A 17,293-nucleotide genomic window follows, 5' to 3' on the forward strand; every position below is an offset into this window, starting at 1 on the left:
AGTGTTACTTTGAGCATACTAAACCAATATTAAGTAATGATATACTAATAGCTGAAGTAAATTTTAAATTATTAAGTTAAAGAACAAGAATCCCAGCCAGACGCGGTGGCTCACGCCTGTAATCCCAGCAGTTTAGGAGGCCGAGGCGGGCAGATCACCTGAGGTCAGGAGTTCAAGACCAGCCTAGCCAACATAGTGAAACCCCATCTCTACTAAAAATACAAAAAAATCTGCTGGGTGTGGTGGCAGGCACCTGTAATTCCAGCTACTCAGGAGGCTGAGGCAGGAGAAATGCTTGAACCTGGGAGGCAGAGGTTGCAGTGAGCCGAGATCACACCATTGCACTCCAGCCTGGACAACAAGAGCAAAACTGTGTCCCAAAAAAATAAAAATAAAAAAAAACAAGAATCCCATCAAAAGTAGATAATATTCAGGATTTTAGTATTTTCCACACACGGCATTATTATTTGAGGCAACATGAATATAACTGAAAAATTCGGATTCTTAAAAAATTGTTTCAATATACAATACCAGCTCATCTTCTTTCTTTTTACTCTTATGTCTTGCTGTATTCCGCCATTTTGTTAGGATAATGGTTAGCTTGTGACAATAGATGATCTGTTGTATCCGCAATAGCATATCTGAAGGAAATTTACTAAATTACTGTATATATTAATAGTTATAGCTGTTTCCAAAAAACACAAAGTGATTTAATAGTCTATCATGTTTATGAGACAATGTCGCATCCGATCGTTTTTGTTTGGTCTTATTTACACTTGAAGTTAATTACTTTTGATAGCATTAGTACTCTAGAGACTTTACTAACCGGAAAACATCACCTTTGCCCTTAGAAATTAAGATGTAAAACTGCAATAGAAATGTCAAGACATGTATCATTTCTTTTTTTTAAACAAGGTTGTTCTTTGTAAAACCAGAACTTCTAAACTTTTTCATAAGAAACACAGTCATAAGGTAGCATTTAGATCCAATGCCTTTGAATTTAATTTTATGTCCTGTGATTAACCAGTTCCTAACCCTTCGTTACACTAATGTTAAAATTTTCGGAGGGTCCACTCTAACTGAGGTACCAACCAAAGCCAGCCAAAAAGAAATGATTCTCTGGTTTGCAACAGTCATAAACAAGTTGTTATCAGGAGAGTTGCAAAAAAATCTAACTGGAAGACAAGAGCTCTTGGAGGTTATACTGAGTGAGCATGGATCACATGAATGTACCTCCCACCCACTCAGTATAACCCCCAAGGTCTTAAGAGAAGATAATTTTTATTTTTAAGTTTCGTCATATATACATTAAATATAATATTTGTAAAAAGCATAAACCTCTTTACAAAAATAGTCAATTTTGGTACCTGTCCATACTATTTGGAACCCATCCAGCTCTCTATTATGTAGAAAAGCTCGTAGTAGATTCTATTTATATTCATGTATACATACACACAAATGCACACAAGATTTGATTTTAAATGTTTTCTATTAAAATAAAATCCTTTGAGACAAATCTCCTTAAGTATTTTTAAATTAGCAGCTCTACCTTCACTTCATGACAATTGTCTAGACATAAAAACGATAGGTTCTCTAAGTATACAAAGTATACTAGTATACTGTTAGTTTTTTTATTATTTCAATAAATGGATACAAAAAGTAATTGCTACTATGTAAGAATTTACTTTTAAGTTTTTCTTTCTGGTCTTCCATATAAGAGTGCCAGTGATGAAATACAGATTTTTGAAGTCTGAAATTGTAGCATGTCACTGCTCTGTTCATTTTTTCAGCCAGGATGACATTTTCATTTGTACGAGCTATGTCTCTCCAAGTGCTGCAGGCAGAAGACATTTTTTAAAAAATAATATTTTGATATTAGGGCAATATATCATTAAATAAATTAAGGAGAACAAAGAATGATATCTCCTTTATGACCTCAAAAACCACAGCATAGAAAGAAACTTCTACAACTTGGGTATGACCTGAAGAATTCCTAAGAGTTATAGAGAAAAATGGAGATTATATGAGTCATATTTCTTTTTAGATAAAATAAAGAAATCATGGGATAAAATCATGTTGTCATAATTCCAATTTACCAAAAGAACCACCTAATGATGTCTTTTTTTAAAAGGAATCTAAATTCCACAACATATTTGGCTCCAAGGGTTTCAGATAAGTGGACTGTGAAACTAACTATATTTTAATTTTAAAGTTTTATTTTTTAAGAAAAGATAATTATACCTTAAAGAAGTAAAATACATATTTTAACTAAGTAAAAGCTGATTAAATATAAAAGAAATATATAATACAAAATGGTAGAAACATGATTAAACAGATAAAATCAGCAGAACTGGCCAAAAGTGAATTTTTCTTTGTACGGAGAATATCAAGAATAAAAACTCAAAGAGGAAGAAATTGTAAAAATCACATTCTTACCAAAAATGAGTCTTTACTAAATGTCCAGTATAAAAGCTACAGGCTTTTATCATCAATTCCGGAGTCATCTAAAGTAAATAAATAATTGAAATAACAAATATTAGAAATAAATGGAATGCACAGACTACCTCTGCAAGATACTCAAGAAAAAGAGAGCAATGGATGCCAAGAGGGAAGGGAATTCGGCAGTTGGAGACAGGAATCGGCTGAAAGAACTATATACTATTTATGTTTTGGAATTTTGTGTATGTCTATAAGCTATTTTTTTAAGTTAAAATAACAGCTTAATATATTTTCCCATTATATCTCACTTAGTTTGAAGAGTTAAGCATCATGGCATTGTTATGATAAGCTATATTTATAATGGTATAGAATTGCAGTTCTGCTGTTCACTATTAAAACAGAATGATTTTCTGAATCATTCTGAATCAAACAGAATGATTTTTTCAAGGATATAAACTGAGATTCTCTTTTCAACATAGAGGAATTCCTCATTTACCAAGCAGGAATAGGAAAACCACCTAAATGAAAAGTCTAAACTGTGGAATATGCTTAAAGAGATGCACATTTATCACTTACAACTATTCACAATAACATATGGCAACAGCTAACTGAAATCATCTATACCTTCTGTGCATTCTTTAATAAGTAAAGATATTATTATATTAACATAAGTATTATATGCACATGGCTACTGTTAAGTGTTAATGGTGTTTTCCTCTTATTTTGTTGCCCCTTTGCTTACTATATAGATATACAAACATATGGTCACATCTATTTGGTGTATAGGTAAGTTTGGTTCAAATCTATACCAACAGCCAGAAACTCTGAATTCTACTTTTCTAAGGCAAATGTTTTCTCCTTTGCACACTGCTGTAAATACTTTGTTAAATTAACAGATATGGCATACACATGTTCATCATAGATTTATTTTAGGCATACAAGAAAGGCCCATAGGACCCCTGACATGTGAAAATCCTCACTTTTGATGGAGATTGAATGCAAATTATGCCTACAGTGAGGGACAACATAAATGATTCAAGTCATTCTTCACTAAATTCAGATTTTTATAGAAGAAAGGAATCCAGATGAGTAAAGGAGTATTGAGGATATTACAGCAGGCAGAATAAAAACCAAGAAGGGGATGAGGTGGCAGAGGCAGACAAATTTCATTAACATTACAATTTTTCAGTACTGTTGTAGGTCCCTAAATTTCATGAGCTTGATTCTTTTTAGATGATATTACCTGAAAAGTCCTAAATAAATAACTACAGTAAATGATATGTCATAAAAATATGAGTATATTATATGACCAAATGAATGTAGTTCAAAACATTATAGTAATAATGATTTTGAAAAGAATTATTAAAATTCAGCAAATACCATTTGAACTCAAGTTTTCTTTTCTGATGATTAACTCTTTAAAACAGCATAAAAGCATTTTCTATTCTATTATTGAAAGAAGTAATTTAAATCCTCATTAATTCATGATTTATAATACACCAGAATTTTTGTTGTTCTAATATTCATTTTTTAAGAGTTTCTCTTCATAAATTTTTATTTTAACTTTACATTTATTGTTCTCCCAGTTTGCAAGGGAGGGAGGGAACAAGGGAGCGAGGGAGGGGAAAGGAAGGAAAGAGAGAAAGAAACAATTAAACTCACAATTTTTCCATATTATTATTATTGGTATATTCTTTTCTTCACAGGGAAAAGCAAGTTTAAGAGAGCATCTCCAAGGGACTAATATGCAAGAGGACTCCAGCCCAGTAATGCCCCATTCCCCACTTAGGGGTGGGCATGTGTTGACTTCACTGCAGCTCCAAGGAATCTCTGGCCAATCCAATCACTGGGCACAGGTCTGGACCACTTAGTCACATGGCTTCACTTCCTCCATTTATGTTTCCACCATCCACACTCCAGCCAATGGCTTCCCACCCTTCATAGTCGCTGCATATTGTTTAACTGCTTCTGATTGAAAAATATTCTTCCTCTCACCTTTTAATTCCAGCTGGCAGTGTTTTGCACAGAGTAGGAGCTCAACAAATACATATGTATTGATCCATCAACAGAATTAGAAAACTGCTTAGATGCAAGCCAATTCTCTGCCATCTGACTACCACAAATGGAGGGCAAAGGATTCTGGTAACAACTTTGTGGGCAAGTCAGTGGATAAACAGCAAGTTAGTGCTGGCTACAGATGGCCTCAGAGTACCCTCACATAACACTCACACCACTAGTGCTGCTGTCCCCAGACACCCGTAGTTATAAACAAAGTGAGGGAGGAATGGACAGTGCATCACAATACGATTTCTAAGAGTCCAGGTACACTGAAAGGTTAATTTCTAGTCTGGAAATAAAAGAAAAAATTCTACCATAAGAGATGATTTTTAAAGTTAAAGAGTGGGAATGTGTAAATAAATAATGAATTCGTTGCGAAAGATTTTTCATAGTATTAAGTTAGGGTTTAACACTACTTTTTTAGGCCAGTGGCCTACAAGAAGCCAGTTGGAATCACCTGCGAAACTTGTAAACTACCCAGGCTCACTTCCCAAGATTCCTTAGCCCTCCACTCTTACCCTCTCTAGGAATTACTGCTGTGATTAGTCACTATTATGACTGAGAGCATGTCTTATTCCTCATGTACACTGGGGACAGAAGAGTGTTAAGGCCCAAATTTTAAGCTGAGTTCCAGCAGCATACAACAGCACACATACTAGTTTCAAGGAAACATGTTTTTATAGATTAGGAGAGAAAAAGAAGTGAAATATAAAACTGATTTCTTTTTGAAAAGATATTATATGTAGCATGATTACAACCCAGTCCTAAAAAAATAGCTTATAAAAAAATTTCATTCCTCTGCCAGGGTTGGAGGAAAATAAGATTTAAAATTTCAAACTTACAGAGAAATAAAATAAACACCTAATACCCACAATCCATGTTTAACATTGTCAACATTCTGCCATACTTGCTTTTTCTATTTTAAACTATATAAATTAAGACATCATGACATTTCATCCCCCAAATCTCATAATATCCATCTCTTAAAAAATGAGTACATTTTCTTTGCAACCACAATTCCATTATCCTGCCTTAGACACTTAATAGTAATTGCTTAATATCATTGTACCCATGCCATAGTCAACTCTCTGGAATTGGCCTCCAAATGTCTTACACGGTTTGTTCAAACTAGAATCCAGACAAGGACCATATATTTGCATTGCAAACTCAGTTGATGCGAGGATTTCAATAGCTACAGAAAAAAAGTTTTAGTTTTTCCTTCTCCTTTTCTATATTTTCAACATTTAATGAGTATGAGGTATGGAGGTGGGATAACATTGGCCTAAATCTAATGGATTCTGTTACCTGGGCCTGTCTAATATTACATTCTAAAAGTCAGCCAGGCATGGTGGCTCACACTTGCAATCCCAAAACTTTGGATGGCTGAGGTGGTAGGATCCCTCGAGCTCACGACTTAAAGAGTAGCCTCGGCAACATAGTGAGACCTTGTCTCTGCTAAAAATAAAAAATTAGCTGGGTGTGGTGGCATGCGCCCATAGTACCAGCAACTTGGGAGGTTGAGGTGGGAGAATCATTGGAGCTCAGATAGAGGCTGCAGTGAGCAAGCTATGATTGTGACACTGCACTCCAGCCTGGGCAACAGAGTGAGACCCTCTCTCTGTCTGTCTCTGTCTCTCTCTCTCCATCCCCCTCATACACACACACACACACACACACACACACACACACACACACTCACACAGAGTTCTAAAAGTCAATTTAAATATTTTTGACAGACAAGAGACTAAGAAAGGTTTTTTTGTTTTTTGTTTTTGTTTTTCTTTTTTTTCTTTTCCTATCCTCTGAAAGAAAGACAAGAATGGGGATAGGGGTGGGGAGCCACATGTCATCTGTCTCTGCCACCTGAATCAGGGGTCTGAGTCTTAGGGAAGAAAAAACTGCAGGCAGAATCCAAAAGAACTGCTCCTATGAGGCACACAGCACTATTTGTGCAATACAAAGTGAAGGAAAGCCATTGTGTCCAGAATTGGTGGGTTCTTGGTCTCACTGACTTCAAGAATGAAGCCGCGGACCCTCGCGGTGAGTGTTACAGTTCTTAAAGGCGGCGTGTCTGGAGTTTGTTCCTTCTCATGTTCGGATGTGTTCGGAGTTTCTTCCTTCTGGTGGATTTGTGGTCTCGCTGGCTCAAGAATGAAGCTGCGGACCTTCGCGATGAGTGTTACAGCTCTTAAGGCAGCGCGTCTGGAGTTGTTCATTCCTCCTGGTGGGTTCGTGGTCTCGCTGGCTTCAGGAGTGAAGCTGCAGACCTTCACGGTGAGTGTTACAGCTCATAAAGGCAATGTGGACCCAGAGAGTGAGCAGCAGCAAGATTTATTGCAAGGAGTGAAAGAACAAAGCTTCCACAGTGTGGAAGGGGACCCCAGCGGGTTGCCACTGCTGGCTCGGGCAGCCTGCTTTTATTCTCTTATCTGGCCCCACCCACATCCTGCTGATTGGTAGAGCCCAGTGGTCTGTTTTGACAGGGTGCTGATTGGTGTGTTTACAATCCCTGAGCTAGACACAAAGGTTCTCCACATCCCCACCAGATTAGCTAGATACAGAGTGTCGACACAAAGGTTCTCCAAGTCCCCACCAGAGTAGCTAGATACAGAGTGTCGATTGGTGCATTCACAAACCCTGAGCTAGACACAGGGTGCTGATTGGTGTGTTTACAAACCTTGAGCTAGAGACAGAGTGCTGACTGGTGTATTTACAATCCCTGAGCTAGACATAAAGGTCCTCCAAGGCCCCACTAGACTCAGGAGACCAGCTGGCTTCACCCAGTGGATCTCGCACTGGGGCTGCACGTGGAGCTGCCTGCCAGTCCCTCGCCGTGTGCCCACACTCCTCAGCCATTGGGTGGTCGATGGGACTGCGCACCGTGGAGCGGGGGGCGGTGCTTGTCGGGGAGGCTAGGGTGGCACAGGAGCCCACGGACAGTGTGGGGGAGGCTCAGGCATGGCGGACTGCAGGTCCTGAGCCCTGCCCCACAGGAAGGCAGCTAAAGCCCGGCGAGAAATTGAGCACAGCAGCTGCTGGCCCAGGTGCTATGCCCCTCACTGCACGGGGCCGGTGGGGCCGGCTGGCAGCTCTGAGTGCGGGGTCAGCTGAGCCCACGCCCACCCGGAACTCGCACTGGCCCGCAAGCACAGTGCGCAGCCCCAGTTCCCACCCGCGCCTTTCCCTCCACACCTCCTCGCAAGCTGAGGGAGCCGGCTCTGGCCTTGGCCAGCCCAGAAAGGGGCTCCCACAGTGCAGCGGCAGGCTGAAGGGCTCCTAAAGTGCCGCCAAAGTGGGAGCACAGGCAGAGGAGGCACTGAGAGCGAACGACGGCTGCGAGGGCTGCCAGCATGCTGTCACCTCTCAGCATGTCCCCCACTACTGTACAGCACACAGAGCACAAGGCCATCAAATTTAATGTGACTTTAAATTTTGCAAACTTAAACTAATGTGATACAAAAAATATTACAAAAGTCTTACATTATGCCAATTTTTGAAAAAAACACAATCTTTCAAATTAAAATTTTACTAAGAGGTATTTCCTTTCAAAGCTGGTGGGAAAACGAATTAAAAGTTTAAGTATTGCCACAAAGTGGTACTATTTTGGCAGGTAAACAAATGCGGCTTTAGTCTTGAAGTATGAGTTTGAGTTATTAGCAGTCTTCAGAAAAATACGGCATCTTGTGAAAAGTGTGACCAACCAGTGTGGTCTGAGTAAAGTTGGCAGGCCAAGGGAAAGGAAGAGTATTTGGCACTTAAGGATTGCAGGTGTACAGCCTGGAACACCAGCTCAGGCAGACACTGGGGCTCTTAGGAAGACCAGGGTGGCAGTTCTAGGGTTCCCCTTCAGATGGCCTCACAGGTTCCAGACAGACACTAGGAGGAATTCTTGAATTTACATGGGATAGCTTTGGGATTCCCAGACACAAATGGGTAGAACTTGAAGAGGAAACTGACCTCTTGTGTTATGAAGACAGGAGCTAGAGGCAGTGAAATCTGAGATATTCCTATTAACACTGCTCTACTAATATCCCAGGTTGGTGAGACCTGGGGAAGTGCTGTAGTAAATGAAAAAATAATGAAATACTATTACAAATTACTGTTGACTTAACAGATACCAAATTTATGGCTCTTTAATATAAGTAGTAATTGATCCCATTAATTTTTAATTTTGTAAGATATCCATTTACTATATGTAAAAAAATGCATTTAAACAACAGCTATAGAAAAAAAGTTTCAGTTCTATAAAATACTTAAAGTATCTAGTAAAGTATTAAGAATCTGGTAAGAACCAAATGTAAAATAAATGTAAATCATTAACTTTATATTATAATTTTTAGCTTCCAGCATATTGTAATATTATTTTTCTTCTGGCAGGCAATTCCCTTTTTTGCTCAGTTAACCTGCGAATCAAAAGATTATATATGAAATTGTCTTAACATAATTCACCATATTATAAAGTACCATGCCTTTACTTCATTAATGAGCTTCATTTATATCCCACATAGTATCATTCTAGAATAGGGGTCTCCAACCCCCAGGCCACAGACTGGTACAGGTCCATGGCCTGTTAGGAACTAGGCCACACAGCAGGAGGTGAGCAGTGGGCAAGCGAGCATTACCTCCTGAGCTCCACCTCATCAGCCGCAGCATTAGATTCTCATGGGAGCACGAACCCCACTGTGAACTGTGCATGCAAAGGATCTAGGTTGTGCATTCCTTATGAGAATCTAACTAATGCCTGATGATCTGAGGTACAACAGTTTCATCCTTAAATCACCCCCACCACCCCACCACAGTCCATGGAAAAAATTTCTTCCATGAAACTGGTCTCTGGTACCAAAAAGGTTGGTGACCACTGTTCTAGAATAATAATAGCAAAACAGAATGGGGATTATAAATATGTGTTGAATGGATATGCCTAATTTAAATCCCTCCCAACTCAGATTTTTTTTTTATTTTTCAAAAGCCCTAAAAGTTCATAACAATAGCAAAAAGAAGCCATGTCTTTAATACAGAGAGAACATATCGTTATATATAACAGCATGGCATGGTATTAAGTGTTGAATTTTTCATGATGAGTCATTTTTCTTATTTCTTGATCTTCTGCAAATTACTGATTTATTTATTTATTTATTTATTTATTTATTTATTTTTGAGACAGAGTCTCAATCTGTCACCCAGACTGGAGCACGATCTTGGCTCACTGCAATCTCCACTCCCTGGTTCAAGTGATTCTCGTGCCTTAGTCTCCTCAGTAACTGGGATTACAGGTGTGCACCACCACACCTAGCTAATTTTTGTATTTTTAGTAGAAATGGGGTTTCACCGTGTTGCCCAGGCTGCTCTTGAACTCCTGGCCTCAAGTGATCTGCCCACTTCAGCCTCCCAAAGTGTTGGGGTTACAGGCACAGGCCACAGTGCCTGGCCAAAAGAGTCTTTAATACCTAAAGGGCTTTTGTGCCTGGACAGAAACGCTCACTAACATTTGTACTTCAATGCTTTTTACCAATAAACACATATTTAAATAAATACAATTTTGGAAACTCGATGTTTCTTAAACATGTTAATGTTTGTTACCAACTTCATTAAGTAAAGTCCCTGAAATAATTTAAACTACAATTACAATTTACAAAGCCATTCCTTAGAACACCTAAAATGCCATAAATAGCAGACAGAATATACATAAATATCACATCATTATTATATGTTACACTTAAACTTATCCTAAACAACATGAATCTAGTTTATATCATCATTACTTCCACAATTTACTATGTTTTACTCCTTCCAGATTACAGTAATGTTTATTTTGATGCCTTATCAGATAACAGTAATGTACTCAGTTTCAAAAGAAATGAAATACCTTTGCAGAGCCAACAAGGATACAGGATCAACCAACTGATTATCAACCAACTGATTCCTGTTTGGGGCACAGGCACTGTCTGCCTCTCCCAAATGATTAAAATTCCAGCCCCTAAGGGTCTTAAGATTAAGTTTCCTTTCCACAGTTAAACTTTGTTCATCAGTAAGACTTTTCAAATCCACATCTTTCATTTACATTTTAGGGTTTTTTTACACGATGCTCCTCTGTGATAGCATTATTTTAAAATATTTTATATTTTATTTTATTATTTTAAAAGACACAGTGGGTCACACCTGTAATCCTAGCACTTTGGGAGGCTGAGGTAGGAAGATCTCTTGAGGCCAGGAGTTTGAGACCAGCTGGGGCAACACAGTGAGACTCTGTCTGTACCAAAGGAAAAAAAAATTAGCCAGGTATGGTAGCTCACATCCAGTAGTCCCAGCTACTCAGGAGGCAGAGGCAGGAGGATTGTTTGAGCTCAGGAATTCAAGGTTACAATGAACTATGATCATGCCACTGCACTCCAGCAAGAGTGACAGAGTGAGACCCTGTCTGTAAAAGAATATTTTGGGGCATGCTTCCAAGATGGCCGAATAGAAACAGCTCCAGTCTGCAGCTCCCAGCGAGATCCACGCAGAAGACGGATGATTTCTGCACTTCCAGCTGAGGTATCTGGTGCATCTCACTGGGACTGGTTGGACAGTGGGTGCAGCCCACAGAGGGCGAGCTGAAGCAGGGTAGGGCATCGCCTCACCCAGGAAGTGCAAGGGATCAGGGGATTTCCCTTTCCAAGCCAAGGGAAGCCATGACAGACTGTACCTGGAAAAACGGTACACTCCTGACCAAATACTGAGCTTTTCCCACAGTCTTAGCAACCTGCAGACCAGGAGATACCCTCCCTCCCATGCCTGGCTCGGTGAGTCCCACACCCATGGAGCCTTACTCACTGCTAGCGCAGCAGTCTGAGATCGACCTGCGACACTGCAGATTGGCGGGGGGAGGGGCATCTGCCATTGCTGAGGCTTGAGTAGCTCACAGTGTAAACAAAGAGGCCAGGAAGCACAAACTGGGCGGAGCCCACCGCAGCTCAGCAAGGCCTACTGCCTCTATAGATTCCACCTCTGGGGACAGGGCATAGTAGAACAAAAGGCAGCAGACAGCTTCTGCAGACTTAAACGTCCCTGTCTGACAGCTCTGAAGAGAGCAGTGATTCTCTCAGCACGGCGTTCAAGCTCTGAGAATGGACAGACTGCCTCCTCAAGCAGGTCCCTGACCCCCATGTAGCCTGACTGGGAAACATCTCCCAGTAGGGGCCGATAGACACCTCAAACAGGCGGGTGCCTTCTGGGACAAAGCTTACAGAGGAAGGATCAGGCAGCAATATTTGCTGTTCTGCAGCCTCCACTGGTGATACATAGGCAAACAGGGTCTGGAGTGGACCTCCAGCAAACTCCAACAGACTGGCAGCTCAGGGGTCTGACTGTTAAAGGAAAACTAACAAACAGAAAGGAATATCATGAACATCAACAAAAATGACATCCACACCAAAACCCCATCTGTAGGTCACCAACATCAAAGACCAAAGGTAGATAAAACCACAAAGATGGGGAGAAACCAGAGCAGAAAAGCTGAAAATTCCAAAAAACACAGGGCCTATTCTCTTCCAAAGGATCGCAGCTCCTCGCCAGCAAGGGGACAAAACCAGATGGAGAATGAGTTTGACAAGTTGACAGAAGTAGGCTTCAGAAGGTGGGTAATAACAAACTTCTCTGAGCTAAAGGAGCATGTTCTAACCCATCCCAAGGAAGCTAAAAATCTTGAAAAAAGATTAGATGAATGGCTAACTAGAATGAATAGTGTAGAGAAGACCTTAAATGACCTGATGGAGCTGAAAACCACGGCATGAGAACTTCGTGATGCATGCATAAGCTTCAATAGCTGATTCCATCAAGTGGAAGAAAGGATATCAGTGATTGAATATCAAATTAATGAAATAAAGCAAGAAGACAAGATTAGAGAAAAAAGAGTGAAAAGAAATGAACAAAGCCTCCAAGAAATATGGGACTAGGTGAAAAGACCAAATAAATATACATTTGATTGGTGTACCGGAAAGTGACAGGGAGAATGCAATCAAGTTAGAAAACACTCTTCAGGATATTATCCAGGAAAACTTCCCTAACCTAGCAAGGCAGGCCAACATTCAAATTCAGGAAGCACAGACACCAACACAAAGATACGCCTTGAGAAGAGCAACTCCAAGACACATAATTGTCAGATTCACCAAGGCTTAAATGAGGGAAAAAATGTCAAGGGCAGCCAGAGGAAAGATTGGGTTACCCACAAAGGGAAGCACATCAGACTAACAGTGGATCTCTCGGCGGAAACCTTACAAGCCAGAAGAGAGTGGGGGCCAATATTCAACATTCTTAAAGAAAAGAATTTTCAACCCAGAATCTCATATCCAGTCAAACTAAGTTTCATAAGTGAAGGAGAAATAAAATCCTTTACAGACAAGTAAATGCTGAGAGATTTTGTCACCACCAGGCCTGCATTACAAGAGCTCCTGGTGGAAGCACTAAACATGGAAAGGAACAACCGGTACCAGCCACTGTAAAAACATCCCAAATGGTAAAGACCATCAATGCTATGAAGAAACTGCATCAATTAACAGGCAAAATAACCAGCTAATATCATAATAACAGGATCAAATTCAAACATAACAATATTAACTTTAAATGTAAATGAGCTAAATGCCCCAATTAAAAGACACAAACTGGCATACTGGATAAAGAGTCAAGACCCATCAGTGTGTTGTATTCAGGAGACCCATCTCATGTGCAAAGATGCACATAGGCTCAAAATAAAGGGATGGAGGAATACTTACCAAGCAAATGGAAAGCAAAAAAAAAGCAGGGGTTGCAATCCTAGTCTCTGATAAAACAGACTTTAAACCAACAGATTAAAAAGAGACAAAGAAGGCCACTATATATTGGTAAAGGGATCAATTCACCAAGAAGAGCTAACTATCCTAAATATATATGCACCCAATACAGGAGCACCCAGATTCATAAAGCAAGTCCTTAGAGACCTACAAAGAGACTTAGACTCCCACATCATAATAATGGGAGACTTTAACACCCCACTGTCAACATTAGACAGATCAACGAGACAGAAAGTTAACAAGGATATCCAGGACTTGAACTCAGCTCTGGACCAAGGAGACCTAATAGACATCTAAGAACTCCACACCCCAAATCAACAGAATATACTCTTCTGAGCATCACGTTGCACTTATTCTAAAATTGACCACATAATTGGTAGTAAAACACTCCTCACCAGATGTAAAAGAACAGAAATCACAAAAAACTGTCTCGCAGACCACAGTGCAATCAAGTTAGTACTCAGGATTAATAAACTCACTCAAAACTGCACAACTACATGGAAACTGAACAACCTGCTCCTGAATGACTCCTGGCTAAATAAATAATGAAATTAAGGCAGAAATAAACATGTTCTTTGAAACCAAGGAGAACAAAGACACAATGTACCAGAATCTCTGGGACACATTTAAAGAAGTGTGTAGAGGGAAATTGATAGCACTAAATGCCCACAAGAGAAAGCAGGAAAGATCTAAAATCGACACCCTAACATCACAATTAAAAGAACTAGAGAAGCAAGAGCAAACACATTCAAAAGCTAGCAGAAGGCAAGAAATAACTAAGATTAGAGCAGAACTGAAGGAGAGAGTCACAAAAAACCCTTCGAAAAACCAATGTATCCAGGAGCTGGTTTTTTGAAAAGACCAACAAATTGATAGACCAATAGCAAGACTAATAAAGAACAAAAGAGAGAAAAATCAAATAGATATAATAAAAAATGATAAAGGGGGTATCACCACCGATCCCACAGAAATACAAACTACCATCAGAGAATACTATAAACACCTCTATGCAAATAAACTAGAAAATCTAGAAGAAATGGATAAATTCCTAGACACATACACCCTCCCAAGACTAAATCAGGAAGAAGTTGAATCTCTGAATAGACCAAAAACAGGTTCTGAAATTGAAGCAATAATAGCCTCCAACCAAAAAAAGACCAGGACCAGACGGATTCACAACCAAATTCTACCAGAAGTACAAACAGGAGCTGGTACCATTCCTTCTGAAATTATTTCAATCAATAGAAAAAGAGAGAATCCTCCCTAACTCTTTTTATGAGGTTAGCATCATCCTGATACAAAAGCCTGACAGAGACAAAACTAAAAAAGAGAATTTTAGGCCAATATCCCTGATGAACATCAATGTGAAAATCCTCAGTAAAATACTGGAAAACTGAATCCAGCAGCACATCAAAAAGCTTATCCACCACGATCAAGTTGGCTTCATCCCTGGGATGCAAGGCTGGTTCAACAAATGCAAATCAATAAACATAATCCATCACATAAACAGAACCAATGACAAAAACCACGATTATCTCAATAGATGTAGAAAAGGCCTTTGACAAAATTCAACAGCCTTCGTGCTAAAAACTCTCAATAAACTAGGTATTGATGGAACATATCTCAAAATAATAAGAGCTATTTATGACAAACCCACAGCCAATATCCTACTGAATGGTCAAAAACTGGAAGCATTCCCTTTGAAAACTGGCACAAGACAAGGATGCCCTCTCTCAATACTCCTATTCAACATAGTTTTGGAAGTTCTTCTGGCTACGGCAATCAGGCAAGAGAAAGACATAAAGGGTATTCAATTAGGAAAAGAGGAAGTCAAATTGTCTCTTTGCAGATGACATGATTGTATATTTAGAAAAACCCATTGTCTCAGCGCATAATCTCCTTAAGCTGATAAGCAACTTCAGCAAAGTCTCAGGATACAAAATCAATGTGCAAAAATCACAAGCATTCCTATACACCAATAATAGACAAACAGAGAGCCAAATCATGAGTGAACTCCCATTCACAATTGCTTCAAAGAGAATAAAATACCTAGGAATCCAACTTACAAGGGATGTGAAGGACCTCTTCAAGGAGAACTACAAACTACTGCTCAACACAATAAAAGAGAACACAAACAAATGGAAAAACATTCCATGCTCATGGATAGGAAGAATCAGTATCATGAAAATGGCCATACAACCCAAGGTAATTTATAGATTCAATGCTATCCCCATCAAGCTACCACTGACTTTCTTCACAGAATTGGAAAAAACTACTTTAAAGTTCATATGGAACCAAAAAAGAGCCCGCATAGCCAAGGCAGTCTTAAGCAAAAAGAACAAAGCTGGAGGCATCATGGAGACTTCAAACTATATTACAAGGCTATAGTAACCAAAACAGCATGGTACTGGTACCAAAACAGATATATAGACCAATGGAACAGAATAGAGACCTCAGAAATAACACCACACATCTACAACCATCTGATCTTTGACAAACCTGAGAAAAACAAGCAATGGGGAAAGAGTTCTCTATTTAATAAATTGTGCTGAAAAAACTGGATAGCCAAGTGTAGAAAGCTGAAACTGGATCCCTTCCTTACACCATATACAAAAATTAACTCAAGATGCATTAAAGACTTAAATGGAAGACCTAACACCATAAAAACCCTAGAAGAAAACCTAAGCAATACCATTCAGGACATAGGCATGGGCAAAGACTTCATGATTAAAACACCAAAAGCAATGGCAACAAAAGCCAAAATAGACACATGAGATCTAATAACTAAAGAGCTTCTGCTCAGCAAAAGAAACTATCATCAGAGTGAACAGGCAACCTGTAGAATGGGAGAGAATCTTTACAATCTACTCATCTGACAAAGGGCTAATATCCAGAATCTGCAAAGAACTTAAACAAATTTACAAGAAAAAAACAAACAACCATATCAAAAAGTGGGCGAAGGATATGAACAGACACTTCTCAAAAGAAGACATTTATGCAGCCAACAAACATATGAAAAAAAGCTCATCATCACTGGTCATCAGAGAAATGCAAATCAAAACCACAATGAGATACCATCTCATGCCCATTAGAATGGAGATCATTAAGAAGTCAGGAAACAACAGATGCTGGAGAGGATGTGGAGAAACAGGAATACTTTTACACTGTTGGCGGGAGTGTAAATTAGTTCAACCGTTGTGGAAGACAGTGTGGTGATTCCTCAAGGATCTAGAACTAGAAATACATACCATTTGACCCAGCAATCCCATTACTGGGTATATACCCAAAGGATTATAAGTCATGCTACTATAAAGACATACTGCACACGTATGTTTATTATGGCACCTCCGTCGCCGAGGCCGGAGTCTAATGGCATGATCTCAGCTCACTGCAACCTCAGCCTTCAGGGTTTGGGCAATTCTCCTGCCTCAGCCTCCCAAGTAGCTGGGATTACAGGTGTGTGCTACCATGCCCAACTAATTTTTTTGCATTTTTAGTAAAGACAGGGTTTCACCATGTTGGCCAGGCTGGTCTTGAACTCCTGACCTCAGGTGATCCACCTGCCTCGGCCTCCCAAAGTGCTGGGATTACAGGTGTGAGCCACTGCACCCAACCTGAATATACACATCTTAAAAGCAAAAAGAATTGCATAATCTTCTTAAACTGCATTCAGTAGTCTTTTTGTTAGTGGTTCTATGGTAATGTTATTCGGAAATCATTATATGCACATTGTAGGATACAATTAATATAGAATGATATTAAGATCTCTAGGAATCAAGATTCATTAAAAGTGGGTCAACCAGATCATGTGTGCCTCCAGATGTGATGCACTAGGAAAAACACAACACCTCTATGCAATATTATTGTCCACACAAAATGTTGGTAGCGGGGAACCTGAATGAAATCAAGCATCTAGATTTAACTACCAGCTTGCATGAAATACGGGAAACAGAGTAAGTAAAATGACACTAGAGGAAGCATTGAGAACC

At 39.4% G+C, this 17,293-nt stretch overlaps 1 protein-coding gene across 1 annotated transcript in view; it reads right to left on the reverse strand.

Moving 5' to 3' along the window:
• FBXL13 (F-box and leucine rich repeat protein 13) overlaps nt 1-17,293 on the reverse strand; it is a 260,413-nt gene that overhangs the window by 212,667 nt on the left and 30,453 nt on the right. Inside the window, 3 exon segments of the mRNA XM_019030762.4 lie at nt 532-641; nt 1,686-1,834; nt 2,437-2,504. Of these exon segments, the coding sequence (XP_018886307.2) occupies nt 532-641; nt 1,686-1,834; nt 2,437-2,504 (327 nt within the window).

Source organism: Gorilla gorilla, chromosome 6 (genome assembly GCF_029281585.2).
Source record: "Gorilla gorilla gorilla isolate KB3781 chromosome 6, NHGRI_mGorGor1-v2.1_pri, whole genome shotgun sequence".
NCBI classification, from domain to species: domain Eukaryota; kingdom Metazoa; phylum Chordata; class Mammalia; order Primates; family Hominidae; genus Gorilla; species Gorilla gorilla.